The 15,975-nt window shown below is 35.8% G+C and overlaps 2 protein-coding genes across 4 annotated transcripts in view; both read left to right on the plus strand.

Moving 5' to 3' along the window:
- Nucleotides 1–179: 179 nt before the first annotated feature.
- On the plus strand, nt 180–3,167 carry EMC1 (ER membrane protein complex subunit 1). Its single transcript, XM_088030603.1, has one exon. It carries the CDS (start codon nt 266–268, stop codon nt 2,894–2,896), a length of 2,631 nt encoding a protein of 876 aa, XP_087886729.1. The 5' UTR covers nt 180–265; the 3' UTR covers nt 2,897–3,167.
- Nucleotides 3,168–3,741: 574 nt separating this feature from the next.
- The window catches only part of Mical (Molecule interacting with CasL), a 39,996-nt gene continuing 27,762 nt past the window's right edge, over nt 3,742–15,975 (plus strand). For all 3 annotated transcript variants that reach the window (XM_088031176.1, XM_088031177.1, XM_088031178.1), the window contains exon 1: nt 3,742–3,924. The gene's annotated coding sequence lies outside the window, so the exon portion shown is untranslated. The remainder of the gene's footprint in view (nt 3,925–15,975) is intronic.

Genomic DNA, 15,975 nt, shown 5'->3' on the forward strand with positions numbered 1-15,975 from the left:
CGAGATTTGAACACGAATTAGCACATTTTAAAACTTATTAATTAAATTAGGTATTTTAAATAGATGGTCTTAAAACACAAAATAGAACTGTTTTTATATCCTTTGTAAAAAATTGAAATTTAAAATATAGTCTTTATGCTAAAGTGTTTGCTTATGCAGCCAGTAATACACCCTTTTGTAACTAACGTCATGACTCTCCACATCCGTCAAAGTATTGAGGTTAAGTCCGAACCTTTCTGTAGAGGTTAGGTTTCATGTAGCAAAAATGGCTCATTTCCGATCAATAATAGCCTCAATATCACTAATTATCCTTTCTATAACTTTTTCGAATGCCTTATACGAAGACCAAGCTGGAATCTTCGACTGGAAACTCTCCTTCGTCGGTAAAGTGAAACATGCTCGGTTCGACGATAAACGACTGGTTGTGACTTCTCATGAAAACGTCGTCGCCTGTTTAAGCCTTAAAAGCAGCCAAATCCTATGGCGCCAAGTGATGGAAAACCCCCTTGAACAACAGCCCCAACTTTTACATTTGGACAAAAACATCATCACTTTGTCGGGATCCAAGAACGTTTATTATGTGCGGGGTTGGGAGCCTTCTTCAGGAACGTTGTTGTTCGAGTGGAGTGTTTTTAACGAAGTTCCCACAGACTCATTCTGGATTGTTATAGATGATACTCTCATTCAAGTATCTCTTGTTCCAAAGTCCCATTTAGAAGTGATTCATTACAACCTTTCAACAGGAGAAGTTCGTTGGAAGACGCAGAAATCTGACGATCCGTGGACCGGAAATGCGATTGAGTGTGTAGTGGCGACTCCTTACTTTGCGTGTGTTGCCAACCAGCAAATGTTTTGGTACTTAAATGTCGTGAGTACCAACGGTAAAACCAACAGAGAACCAATTCAGTCTCTGTTTGGAGAAAGTAGCAGTGGTGCTTTCCATCTCCTGGAGTTTGAAGCCCCCAAACCCTCAGTTCTATTAACCAGAAACAACGTCGCCAAGATTGTTCAACTGGGCGAAGAGAGCGCCAAACCGTCACCTCACACCGTCGCCCCCAACGCCATCGCCGTGGAAAACTCAATCTACCAACTCGAAGCTAACTTAAACAACCCCGAAAAACTCATCAAAGTGAACTCTGTAAACGCACAGACTGGAGCAACGGAGTTGTCTGTCGAGGTTGATTACCCCATGGGTCTAGGGGGGCCTTATATAGTCGCCACTCAGTGCAGAAACGGCATCTGCGACTTGTTACTCTCCGCCACTGACAACGCCTTGACTTTAGTGCGTTTACCGGAGGGTAAAGTCATGTGGACACGCGAAGAGGCTCTCAGCAACATCGCCTCTGTTGAGTTCTTCGAGCTCCCGGCCTCCGAGCTGGACGTCAGTATAGAAAAAGAGTTCGCATCGGCATCTAATGATGTTGTTGGCATGTTTTCGCATCGCATTTCCAGTCAGGCCAAACAACTCTACAACGTGTTTTTAAGCAGTCAATTGTATGGAGACACCGGTTTGGTTCGGGACGACTTTGGTTTACACCGCATCGTAGTCGTGGCTACAAGTGTCGGGAAATTGTTTGGAATTGACACCGCGGATGGCTCCATCCGGTGGACGTACCGCCTCCCCAATATCAAACCTTTCAAGAACGTCTCTATGATGCTATTGGTGCAGAGAACGACGCGTTACGCCCCTTTACCCGCCCAGTGCTTGCTATTGGCCGAAGATGCCGTCACGGAAATGGGAGTGGTGTTCACCTTTAATCCCATTGATGGAAAGTCGGAACGTGGCGTCGAGCGATTGGACTATAAGATAAAACAGGCGTTCCTTCTACCTCACGAGGATGATAGTCACGTTAAACCAATCGTGGTGGTTGGGGAGGAAAACTCCGTGCATGTATACCCGGAAACGGATACAACTATAGTACAAAAACATGCAGATACCACCTTCTTGTATATTATTGATAAGACTGTGATGAGAGGTTACCAATTGAAGTCGGATTTCTCGTTAAGACAGATGTGGGATATTAATTTGGGACCATCGGAATTAGTGGCTGTTAGCACTCGACCAATAGCGGAACGTGTCCACTCCCAAGGGCGTGTCCTTCCTGACAGATCAGTTTATTATAAGTACGTGAATCCCAATCTTATAGCTTTGGCGACGCAGAGCGACGATCCGGTCCATAAGCACGTTCTGAGTGTCTTCTTAATAGACGGAGTGACTGGACTGGTGCTATATTCAACTTCTCATAAACGCGCCAAAGGTCCTGTCCATCTCGTCCACTCCGAAAACTGGTTGGTCTACACCCTCTTCAACGAAAGATTCAGAAGAAACGAGATCGTCGCCGCCGAGCTCTACGAAGGCCACATCCAAAGCAACAACACCGCTTTTAGTTCTTTCGGAGTCAGTCAATTGCCGGATGTTAAAACTCAGTCGTACATTTTACCTGCTTCTCCGGTGTCTATGACGGTGACTCTAACGGAAAGAGGGATCACTAATAAGTTCCTGTTGGTCGGGATGAGTTCCGGAAGCGTCGTTGAAATCCCATGGATGCTCCTCCAACCGCGATTCACCGATATGCACTGTGGGCCTGAAGAAAGCTGCATTCCCTACATGCCCGAAGTTCCTTTGCATTCAGAAGCTACCATCAACTACAACCAGACTTTAAGACGAATCCGCAACATCGAAGTGGCGCCGGCGAAACTAGAAAGTACTAGTCACGTTCTAGTGTACGGGTTGGACATTTTTTATACGCGAGTCGCGCCGTCGAAGACTTTTGATTTGTTGAAAGAGGACTTTGATCACCATTTGATTACGTTCGTTCTGGTTGGACTTATTGTTTTGTCTTACGTTGCCAGGTACTACGCGTCCAAAAAGGCGCTGAAACAAGCATGGAAATAATAACTAGGTTCAATTTGTTAGGCAATAAAATTGTGTTTTGTCTATTTATAATTAGTCAGTGGTTTGTCTCTGTTTTATATGCACTTTTGTTGTTCTGTTGTACATCAATACGTTGTTTTGTTATTTGATACTGTATTTATACATGCATTTTGTAACTTGAGGGCATTTGGGAGAATACAGTGGTTTTTGTAAATTTAGAGTTGTTGGATCGTGTATAAAGTGTAAAGAAAAGACCAATAAAAAATCAAAACAAATAGTGTTGCCTGTTCAATTGGACTTTTTATTTCTTTACAAAAAAATTCGGAAGAATCTTGATCTCTCATTTCTCTCAGTTTTAATCAGCAATTAATTTCCCAAAAATGGTGGATGCGCCGGGCATTTTTTGTGGGCGCCAAATTTAAAATGCGGCTCTGTGGTTGGTCGGTTACTAAAAAACTTGTCAGCATAGAAAATATTCATTACGTATTCATATTCAAGTACGAATTGTACCAAAGAAAGTTCTGGTGTAAAAGGAACAGATTTTAGAATTATTTAAATAGACTACAATTTTAAAACTTTCAAAATAAAAAATTGTATTTCTTGAGATTTTTATGCTATGTCAATGAAATTTGGGGAATTTATTGGTCTGAGCACATGTATAAACTCCACCAAATTGGAAAGTTGTGATGCAAAAGGGACAGTTTAAAATAATATATTTAAAAAGTGAACTATAAACTATTGGGACTACTGGTTTTTCCCGTGTGTCTACCAATTTCCGTGTTGAGCAGTGTAGATCAAATTCAAAGCTCCACCCACTTGCCCGCCCCTCCACCAGAGGCCGCTCCGTGCGCTAAAACGTCAAAAATGTCAGTCTCGATTTGACGTTTGTGGGATGCTATCGTTCGCGTCAAAAACTAATAAATAACGCACCAGAATGTGAAAAATCGAGGAAACAAGCCGTCACGAAAATTGTTGTTTTCTCGGACTTTCTCGAACGTTTTTAGTTGTTCAGTGCAGACTGCGGCCGCTCTCATCGATCAGTTTTAAAGGTTAGTTTTGCTCCCCAGTAGTGCATGGGGCGTCTTCTCTAAGAAAACCGAAAACAACCCTCTGTAGGTTTGATCACCTAAAATATCCCTTCATTGTCACGCACGGAATTTAAATGCGTGTTTGTGCGTGAGCGTAATCCTTGAAAAATGTCGATTTCTATGCTGTTGATCCCTTGTCTTTGTTCTGTTATTCGAAGATTTCGTGAAACATGAAGAGTTTGGTTAGAAAAGGTTGAGTACAACCGCAGGTATTTTTGTTTAGTTGAGTTGCGGATTTGGAAGAGTGGACACGGTGCGTGAGTGCGTGGATTTAATTAGCTTTTTGCTCGGTGTTGTGATAAGAGGACTCCTGAAGCTGCATCTTGAAGGAAGTGAGTGTCTTTGTAAATCCTTGCATTCGTCCTTCAAACGCGGATTGTTTCTGGGCGTAATTACTGCGGTATTATTTATAAGAAATTTCCCACGTTTCCTCATAATAATGTCATTAACTGCAATAAAATGTGAGTCAGACAACAAATTTTGAAGAGCCACAATTCGAAAATTTTCCGCCTCACATTACGATAATGAAGATTCATCTCCACTTCAACAGTTATTTTAATCACAATCTATCATTTCGCGAATGTTTCAAGTAATTTATATCCATTTAAGCTTCAATTCGGTTATTAATGGACTAAGGTGAGGTAACGTCTAAAAACGTGTTAAGTGTGCGCCTTTAAATTTACTCGTCGGTTTATAAATAAACTTTATTTGGCGAAACCATTCTTGAGACGATGATAGATTTTCGCAAAGCTCCAAACTTCAAATCAGACCATCTGGCGTTGTTTCCCCAATTATATGACTGCCAGTTAAAAAACCTTAAAGATCTTGAACGACTGAGACTAATTCACGAAAAAACGTATAAAAGTTTAATTGCCGTATTTAATAAAATTAACGTTGAGTACGCCATGGACCGGAAAACACATGTCGTAGCTTTACATGCACTTATTTTTTTGTAACTTGAATTGGTGCACTAACCTTCGCAACGTTAATTGCCTTGATTAACGCTAATGATTCATTGCTTTGTTTACAGTATTTAATAATAATCGAACTATTGTCTGAGCAAGGAAAAGAGAACTATTAACATACCGTACGTTCGTTTTTTTTAACAAGTTTGATTTATTTCTCGAGGAAACTACGTTGGAAATCGAGGAATGTCAAGTTCACAAAAACGACCATATACTTCCTTCAGACTTTCTATCCGTTCAATGGATTAGAAACGAAGAAATTTCAGCTAAATTTGGCGTTAAATGAGGTCTTATAAGGATGGCAGTCGGGGGTTATTGTTATTATACTTCTCGAAAATGGCAGCTTACTTCCCCTGGTTTCCTCGCTGATTGTCTTGTTATTTCGTTCAAATTTCCCTGATTTTCTTGTGATTTTGTTTAACTTCCCCTGTTTTCCTTGTGATTTTGTCCAACGTCCCCTGATTTCCTTGTGATTTTGTCCAACTTCCTCTGATTTTCTTGTGATTTCGTCCAGCTTACTCTACTTTCCTTGTGAATTTGTTTAACTTCCTCTGATTTTCTTGTGATTTTGTCCAATTTTCCCTGATTTCGTCTAACTTCTACTGATTGCCTTCTGATTTCATGCAAGTTTCCTTGTGATTTCGTCCAACTTCCCCTAATTTTCTTGTGATTTCGTCTAGCTTCCCCTGATTTTCTTGTGATTTCGTCTTACTTTTTCTGATTTATTTTCTTGTGATTTTACAATAAAAACAGGACAAAATCACAAGAAAATCAACGAAAGTTAGACAAAATCACAAGGAAATCTGGGGAAGTTAGACGAAATCACAATAAAAACAGGGGAAGCTAGACGAAATCACAAGGAAATCGGCGGAAATTAGTTAAAATCACAAGAAAATCAGGGGAAGTTAACCGAAATCACAAGGAAATTAGAGGAAGCTAGACGAAATCACAAGAAAGTCAGAGGAAGTTGGACACAGTCACATGGAAATCAGGGGAAGTTGTACGAAATTACAATGAAATTAGGGGAAACTAGACGAAATCGCAAGGAAATCAGAGGAAGTTGGACAAAATCACAAGTTCCCCTGATTTCCTTGGATTTCGTCCAACTTCCCCTGATTCTCTTGTGATTTCGTCTAGCTTCTCCTGATTTCATTGTGATTTCGTACAACATCTCCTAATTTGCATTGCATTAGCGTTTGTTACCGCTGATCCGTCAATTTGCAAAAAGCCCGAGCTGCAAGTTTGGACAATCTATCAAATGGCTGAAGGCTACTGGGGGTAATTTTTTAATACCAACAATCGAAATTACCAATTTCTTTTTCTTCCATTATCTGAATTCTTTGTTCCACTTGCTCATTTAAATGGTCTGCTACAACATTACCACATTAGCATGGTGGCTAATTAGACTTATCAAACCCAATTAAATTTTTTGTTGCATGAAACAAATACATTTTATGCGTTGGAATTTGTTTATATTACGAACGAGTGCTTCTGGCAATTAAGATGCTTTATAAATATTTAAAATGGAATTCCGTCACAGATGAATTATTCAGGCAATTTCACTTTTATAAGACTTTATGCTTTATTTTGACCACATTGAATTATTAGTTGGATATCTATTTATGTAACTAGTGCGATTATTGTTACTTTGTGTTCTTTGATTTATTCATAAGTGAACATTTGCGATAGCTGGCGGCAATAAACGTCACATTCGTCACTCAATTTACAGTATATTTGGCTGACCCGGTCTAGAATTATGCTGCTGAAATGCGTTTTAATGCGTTTCTTTATTAACAAATTCATTTGTTCCGCATTTACGCATTTTTAGACTCTCAAATGAAGAAAGTTGAAATTTTACTGAATGACTAATTTGCTGTTTTTCCGGCGCTATCTTCGCGTTTTTATTAACTTATAAATCAATACTCTTAAAAACGGGGTCACCTATCAAATCCGCTATTTTTATCATATCTCAATTATTTAAACACGATACTAAAGTTAATTGACACGTAAAATTAGATTTATAGTTCTCATCCTACGATAACCAAATAATGAAATCGCCAATTAAAATTCAGGTTAGAACAGAAATTTTTCCGACTGCAATTAAAATAGGAATTCGCCATGCTGTCTATAAACACCCACGTTGTAGCTCCAAATATAAACAGAGCCGACCACAACTTCAAATATTTTCTGATTAAATTTTCGAGATAATTTCACGCGTGGGATTTTCACTTTCTCACTCTTTTGATCTCGCGAAGAACAAAGAATTGATTCATTTTTTAGTCTCGTGGCTGCATTAATTCTGTGAAAGTCCGGGTTGATCAGGGGTGGCTGTGTTTGTGGCCGCACGATGAGTCATCGGCCCACACTGCGGATGCCGACACGATCGAAACGTCGCGTCCCGCCATAGAACAATAAACTCACAGCTCACTTGATGCGACTACCACCGCGGATGCCTCTATATTTAGCTGCGGACAACGTGCCAATGTTGGCTGGAAAAATTGGGAAAGTGGCGGGTGGAAAGGCCAGTTGACTAGTGGGAAATTTGCCATGATCATGAGTGAGCAAAAACACTCAAAATAGCAATACAAAGGGGCTTTATCGAAGTTTTAAACAAAGATAAGAATAAATTGCGTAATATGATAATATGAGTTTTGATCTGAGCTGGAAATGTGCAATAATTGTGGAAATTGCTTAATGTGTACCTGATATAAGTGTTTATTTTGAAATTAATCAGACAAATTTATTTAATAGGCAACCTTGCGATTCTTAATTGAAAGACAATCAAATAGAGCGAAATTCAATAAATACAATAAAACGAAAATTTCTAAAATCTGTGTCTTTCGCTCTATAATTTTGCAATTTGGTAGAGTTAATATACGACTCAAGAATAGTAACTTCCCCAAATTTCGTAGCTGTAACACTAAAATTACCAAAATTACGAATTTTAGTGGCGGATGTGTCAACTTTTTTCTTGGTCTGAAAAACCAGAATTTCTAAAATTGTGTCTTTGCTCTAGAATTTTGCAATTTGGTAGAGTTAATACATGACTTAAAAATAGTAAGTTCCTCAAATTTCGTAGCTATAGCACTAAAATTACCAAAATTACGAATTTTAGTGAAGGATGTGGGAACTTTTTTCTTGGTCTCAAAAATAAAAATTTCTAAAATCTGCATCTGTCGCTCTATAATTTTGCAATTTGGTAGAATTAATATACGACTCACGAATAGTAACTTCCTTAAATTTCGTAGCTGTAGCACTAAAATTACCAAAATTACGAATTTTAGTGGAGGACGTGGGAACTTTTTCCTTGGTCTCAAAAATAAAAATTTTTAAAATCTGTGTCTGTCGCTCTATAATTTTGCATTTTGGTAGAGTTAATACATGACTTAAAAATAGTAAGTTCCTCAAATTTCGTAGCTGTAGCACTAAAATTACCAAAATTACGAATCTTAGTGGAGGATGTGGGAACTTTTTCCTTGCTCTCAAAAATAAAAATTTCTAATATCTGCGTCTGTCGCTCTATAATTTAGCAATTTGGTAGAGTTAATATACGACTCAAGAATAGTAACTTCCTTAAATTTCGTAGCTGTAGCACTAAAACTATCAAAATTACGAATTTTAGTGGAGGATGTGGGAACTTTTTCCTTGCTCTCAAAAATAAAAATTTCTAAAATCTGGGTCTGTAGCTCTATAATTTTGCAATTTGGTAGAGTTAATATACGACTCAATAATAGTAACTCCCCCAAATTTCGTAGCTGTAGCACTAAAATTACCAAAATTACGAATTTTAGTGACGGATGTGGGAACTTTTTCCTTGGTCTCAAAAATAAAAATTTCTAAAATCTGCGTCTGTCGCTCTTTAATTTTGCAATTTGGTAGAGTTAATACATGACTTAAAAATAGTAAGTTCCTTAAATTTCGTAGCTGTAGCACTAAAATTACCAAAATTTCGAATTTTAGTAGAGAATGTAGGAACTTTTTCCTTGGTCTCAAAAATTAATATTTCTAAAATCTGTGTCTTTCGCTCTAGAATTTTGCAATTTGGTAGGGTTAATTTACGACTCAAGAATAGTAACTTCCCCAAATTTCGTAGCTGTAGCACTAAAATTACCAAAATTACGAATTTTAGTGGAGGATTTGGGAACTTTTTGCTTGCTCTTAAAAATAAAAACTCCTAAAATCTGCGTCTGTCGCTCTATAATTTTGCATTTTGGTAGAGTTAATACATGACTCAAGAAAAGTAACTTCCTCAAATTTCGTAGCTGTAGCACTAAAATTACCAAAATTACGAATTTTAGTGGAGGATGTGGGAACTTTTACCTTGGTCTCAAAAATAAAAATTTCTAAAATCTGGTTCTTTTGCTCTATAATTTTGCAATTTGGTAAAGTTAAAATACGACTCAAGAATAGTAACTTTCCGAAATTTCATAGCTGTGGCACTGAAATTACCAAAATTACGAATTTTAGTGGAGGATGTGTGAACTTTTTGCTTGTTCTCAAAAATAAAAGTTTCAAAAATTTGTATCTGTTGCTTTACAACTTTGCAATTTGGTAGAGTTAATACACAATTCAAAAATAGTAACTTTTAAATCTCAAGACAATCAAATAATAAAGCGAAATTCAATAAAGAACGGGACATTAAAATACAATAAAACGAATGATTATTGAATTACGAAATTGGATTATAAATTAACGAATTGTTAAAATGATATCGCCGTGGGACTTTGGCGATACTTTAAACAGAATCGCGAAAATTTGCACTTAGTCATAGCTTTCAGCCGATAATGACGTTACCGCCTTTAACATCATTCCTCTCTCGTATCAGTTTGAAAGCAGCCCTAATTAAACCAGTTAAAAACCCCAACGTCAAGCCCCATTTTCCATCATTTTAGAGGTCAAAAATCCCCGCTTTGAAACCTCGGAACTCGGCGCAATAATCCATTAATTAACCCGACAATTATGCGGAAAGCATTCACATTCCATATCAGGCATTTAACTAATCGTCCCTCGTCGTATAAAAAACAGCTTTTTACTTCAATTCGACCGTACGGTCGACAACTGGCAGATATCCTATCAGAGTAGCTAGATAAGTCGAATATCACAGTTTTCTCTTTCTGTGCAATTTTTCATCGACGCGCGAAACCACCAAAGCGGAAAATAAAAAAACACACGGAGAAACCTGCGTTCTGTTCTGCTTCGTTGATCGTAATTCCAACGATCTGTTTGAAGTTATGGTGCAAAACAACTGGGGAAAATCGGCCGGTAATAAGAAACGTACAGGAAAATTCTGGGGTCTGGCGCTTCAGAAAAAAAAACAATGTGGTCACCAACCTCACCAAATGAGCATTTGCCAACTCTAAAAATAAAAACTGTAAAAATCAAGGAAATGACGACGGCAATAAAAACGCTAAACTGCCAAACTTATCACAGAGTAATCTCATTATTGATTTTTATTTTGTTTTTGTGTTTAGTACCATCATAAATCGCAGTTCTTACCATGGCTTATCACCAGGGCCACTGCCCAAAAAAGTCTTATCAGAACCAATAATTTTCCGTTCATTTCCTTTTCATTGTGGCGTGCACTTTTAAAGCACCCACGCGGTTTCAATGGAACCAATCTCTGGAAACGTTGAGTCACAAAATCAATTCGCGAATTTATCTTATCAAACAAACCAGTAGCGGTGGTACTAACAGGTGTTAGGCCAGGCAAAATAGACACAAAAATTTCAAAAGCTCTGATTAATAATTTTTAGTAAAATTCTTATCTTTGTTGGTTTTTTAGTTATAACAATGAAATTTGGGGAATTTACTATCTTTGAACTGTTTATTAACTGTGCCAAAGGGCAAATTTTTGAAACAAAAAATACAAATTTTAGAAACGAATTAAAATTTTCAACTTTTTGTTTAGTAAAATTCGCAACTTTGTTAGTTTTTTAGTTATGACAATAAAATATGAGGAGGTTACTATTTCTAAAGTGTTCATTAACTGTGCCTAAAGTTAAAAATTTAGAACAAAAAATACAGATTTTAGACAATTTTATTTTAGAACGAATAAAAAACTTCAACTTTTTTTAGTAAAATTAGTATCTTTGTTAGTTTTTAAGTTATAACAATGAAATTTGGGGAATTTACTATCTCTGAACTGGTTATCAACTGTGCCAAAGGGCAAAGTTTTGAAACAAAAAATTCAAATTTTAGAAAATTTTGTTTTAAGACGAATTAAAAATTTTCAACTTTTTTATAGTAAAATTCGTATCTTTGTTAGTTTTTTAGTTATGACAATATGAATATGAGAAGGTTACTATTCTAAAGTGTTCACTAACTGTGTCTAAAGCCAAAAATTTTGAACAAAAAATACAGATTTTAGAAAATTTTATTTTTGAACGAATAAAATATTTTCTACTTTTTTAATAAAATTCGTACTTTGTTAGTTTTTAAGTTATAACAATGAAATTTGGAGAATTTACTTTCTCTGAACTGGTTATCAACTGTGCCAAAGGGCAAAGTTTTGAAACAAAACATACAAATTTTTGAAAATTTTATTTTAAGACGATTAAAAATTTTAACTTTTTTATAATAAAATTCGTATCTTTGTTAGTTTTTAAGGTAGAACAATCAAATATGAGGAGGTTACTACTTCTAAAGTGTTCATTAACTGTGCCAAAAGCCAAAAATTTAGAACAAAACATACAGATTTTAGAAATTTTTATTTTAAAACGAATTAAAAATTTTCAATTTTTTTTTAGTAAAATTCGTATCTTTGTTAGTTTTTTAGTTATGACAATGATTATGAGGAGGTTACTATTTCTAAAGTGTTCATTAACTGTGGTCTAAAGCCAAAAATTTTGAACAAAAAATACAGATTTTAGAAAATTTTATTTTTGAACGAATAAAAAATTTTCTACTTTTTTTTAATAAAATTCGTATTTTTGTTAGTTTTTAAGTTATAACAATGAAATTTGGAGAATTTACTATCTCTGAACTGGTTATCAACTGTGCCAAAGGGCAAAGTTTTAAAACAAAACATACACATTTTTGAAAATTTTATTTTAAAACGAATTAAAAATTTTCAACTTTTTTTTAGTAAAATTCGTATCTTTGTTAGTTTTTTAGCTATGACAAAGAAATTTGAGGAGCTTACTATTTTAAAACTGTCCATCAACTGTGCCAAAGGCCTATAATTTAGAACAAAACTTACAGATTTTAGAAAATTTTATTTTAAAACAAATAATTTTTTTTTCTATTTCGCGTTCATAATGAAGATATTTCGATACGCGTTTGAGCGTATTTCGGTATCGTAATGGACCAATCCCGTGCCAATATTTACAGGAACATATATTTTTCTAAGGTTGTCAACCTGCCGGCAACATTGACAATTTAGAATTTGGTTTTGATAAATCATGATAAATCGATCAATACACTATTATTTCTTGTTGTACTTGGCTTAATAATTCATCGGAGAAAAACTCTTTGGATGCAAGAGAACCATCATGATAATGATCAACATCTTCGCTCTCTTGGCTCTCTTGCGCTCCGGTAACCTCAAAACGTCACACCTGTCAAACTGACGGAAATTGGATTTGGCTACTTCGAATTTTTCCCTGAACATTTTGCAATTGCCAACTACCTTAAAATTCCCTAGATTTCGAAATCAAGTTTTTTCGTTTAAAATAAGGCGAAATAGAAAAAATAGCGTATGATACTTGTTCATAATGCATTTTGCCGCACTTACTACTTTATGTTTAAAAACGTGCGTGCGGCAAAATGTTCATTATGAAACGCGTTTTTAGTAAAATTCGAATCTTTGTTAGTTATGAGTGTTATGACAATAAAATTTTGACAGATTAACACTTCTAAAGTGTTCATCAACTGTACCAGAAGACAGTTTTAAACAAGAAATTGAATTTCTAGAAAATTTTATTTTTGGACGAACCAAATAAATTATAAAAAACTCAACCAGCAACTGACTAACTACATATGATCGTCCATTCTGACTAGTGATATTATTTAAAAAACACGAAACTTATCAAAAAAACTACAATTTTACGAGTATTCAAATCAAAATTTTTAATTTTTTTTGAAAGTTAATAAAACATATTTTTTCTTTTTTTTTTCTTTTGCTGCTACAATGTTACAGTATTTTGCCTGGACTATGTTTGAAATTTAGAAACGGAATCTGCAATTATTACCGCACTTTTGAAAGCCGTGTGGTTTGCAATTTTTATCGTGACCGCAAGAAGTCGGTTTTACCGGAAAAATCCGGAAAGGACATAATTTCGTTTCCGACTCTATTTGAGAACTGCCAAAGTGTGTATAATGTTGGTTTACACGTTGAATTAACACTGTTGATTGTGTATCAGTTCCCAATAATTGTTTATTTAAGTGAGCATAATCTCTTCAGTAAACTGTTCGTTCGTCGAGTCCGTTTTTCATTGTGGGCGGCTAATTACCGCGAGCACTGTTTTATACCGTGGGGGATTTATGTCTAAATCAATAAAGCGACTGTTTATGGAAATCGAAAGAAGATGTGGTGATTTCCCGGGTTTGCTCACGTCAAGCTTTACGTAAGAGAACGGATTGAGATAATGAGTTTGACGGTTTGTAGTCATCACGTCCATATCCGTGGACAGCAGTTAGTTCATAAACAGATCAATAACTTGGGAGTTTCACCTCCTGGAAATTTATTTTTGAACGAAAAGTGAAAATTCGCTATTAGAAAGTAATCAGCCATGCAATAATCAAATTAATGGAAATCGTTCCTTAGATCTAATTGTAAGATACAGAAATTTAGTGGTATTGAATGAATGTTTATTTATTAGTCGAGCGGGTATCAATAAATTCAGTTTTGAATTTCACAGAAATGCGGCTGCTCTTGTACAAAGTGATAATGTTGTTTATACTGTATCAACTGCGCTCTGGTTAGAAGCAGTATGCTACTGTCATAAGAATTAAATTGTCTGATTACTTGCTTTGATGGTAGCCATAATGGTGTCATATAACTTGATATGGTACTTTCTGTTATTAATTAAACTTTCCAAGAGTTTGCGAAACGTTGAGATTATAGTTGATGGCGTGTGCTGGTATTCATTTATTTCCAGTGTCATCTTGGGTTTTTTCTCCAAGTGCGGTAATTCGCGAGCGCACCTAAGTCGTCTTACCGTCGAGTTGCGTACTACACTTTTTCTACGATTAAAATGAGAATTTGCCACAGTTGGTGTATCACTGTTATTCTTAGCACCAATCAATTCAACTTACAAATAGACAACGACAATAGTTTGGCGCGTTTATATTGATACAACAAATATTTTTCCTCAGGAGTTTTTTGAATAAAACGTTTTATTTGTAAGTAAAGCTTGGCGATTTTTTTGGTAAAATCAACATTTTCCTTGATATTGAGAGACATATTTCTCAACATAAAAAATAGATATAAACAAATTAGAAGCGTTTGAAGTTTCAGGTTGCCAGATTGCAAAAATTTTGAAATAGTGTTTGATTTTTAATCGCTGAAACTAGGTCAAATTTTTGAGGTCGATATCTCGCTAATTTTTGGAGTAAAATTAAGTTATTATGACTCATTTTACGCAGAATTTCACGTAGAATCCAAAAATGTAAGACTCGTTAAGATCGGTCCAAAAATAACTGAGTTATGAGCGATCAAAGTTTTGGATATTGAATTTTGAGTTGCAAAATTTTCAAAGCTCGATATCTCCGAAACTACGAAAGATTTTTTGAAACGGTTTTCACCATTGTTTTTCTCGGGTCATTCTACTGTAGAATCCGCCTTCAAAAGTCGAAAATTCGACGGTTAATTTTTTGGACAAAAAACTTTGCGACTCAATCGATGAAAATTTTTCAATTTTTCGTTTTTTGATCGACCCTTGTAAATTACTTGCCCTATCGATTTGAGATTTGGCGAGTTGATAGATTTCGAGCTCCTCTTTCTAACGATATATAATTCAATGGTACTAAACCTAGCTTTCGCCCCGAAACAGCTTCTTGAAAATGCCCCTAAAAACACCCTCTGAAAATCTATTTTGGTTGATATCGCATTTATGTGTTGAGGAAATTTAAGCTATATGGGCTCATTTTACGCAGAATTTCCCGCTGAATTCAAAACTACCTCCATTTTTCTCGTCCGTCAACAAATAACTGAATTAGAGGCGTTTGAAATTTCGGGTTGTCTCCAGGGGCCAAAATTTTTGAGGTTCGAAAATGATTTTTCTCGATATCTCCGGAATTAACGCGAATACAAAAAAAAACCTTTTCTCGCGATTTTTTAGGTTAGAAATCGATTTTCGTTAGTTCGAACTTTATTTTTTTCAGTACGGAAATCAACAATCTCGATTGCTATTTATTTTTTATTACCACCGAAATTACAGGTCTCCAAATTGAATTTTAACAGTTATCAGTAAATCGAACTACGCGGTAGATCTTATTTCTTTACATTACATTTCAGCTACTGTTAAAACCCCCGCAGGTCCATTTATCGAATCAACGGTGCGTTTACGAATAATTGGTAGTTTTGCGATGGCGTTTAAGAGACAAATTATCGGTTACATATGGTAAATTACAAAGAAATCGGCTCCATTTCTAATTCACCATAACAAGCAAACTTTCGAGTGGTTCACCGCTTAATTGATTGAGTTTGAGCCAAGTCAAACTTTATCAACAATCTCTTTCGCGCGAGAGGGAGAAAAAATCAGCGTAGCGTCAACGAATGACACACTTTTGCCGTTTTTTTCTTTAATGATCTCGATAATTAGGATTTTAATACAGGTGCATTAGACCATTAATTAATTAATTAATTAATATCACTCGGCGATGGATCCGTTAGTTTGCAGTTTAAATTCACGAATAATTCGACTTCAGGGAAATCGCATTGTAATAAATTCCGATTGTGCAAGTCATCGCGAACGTGCCAGATTTAATTAATTTCTTTCGGCGATTAGTTACGGTGCCCATCAATCGTTGGGTTTCCTACAAAACGCAGTTATTTGCGACTGAAATAAAACATGATATCTTCAAAAATAATCGGAACAAACCGGGA

Source organism: Gnatocerus cornutus, chromosome 2, assembly GCF_029298725.1.
Source record: "Gnatocerus cornutus isolate USDA-ARS CGAHR chromosome 2, icGnaCorn1.1, whole genome shotgun sequence".
Taxonomy (NCBI): domain Eukaryota; kingdom Metazoa; phylum Arthropoda; class Insecta; order Coleoptera; family Tenebrionidae; genus Gnatocerus; species Gnatocerus cornutus.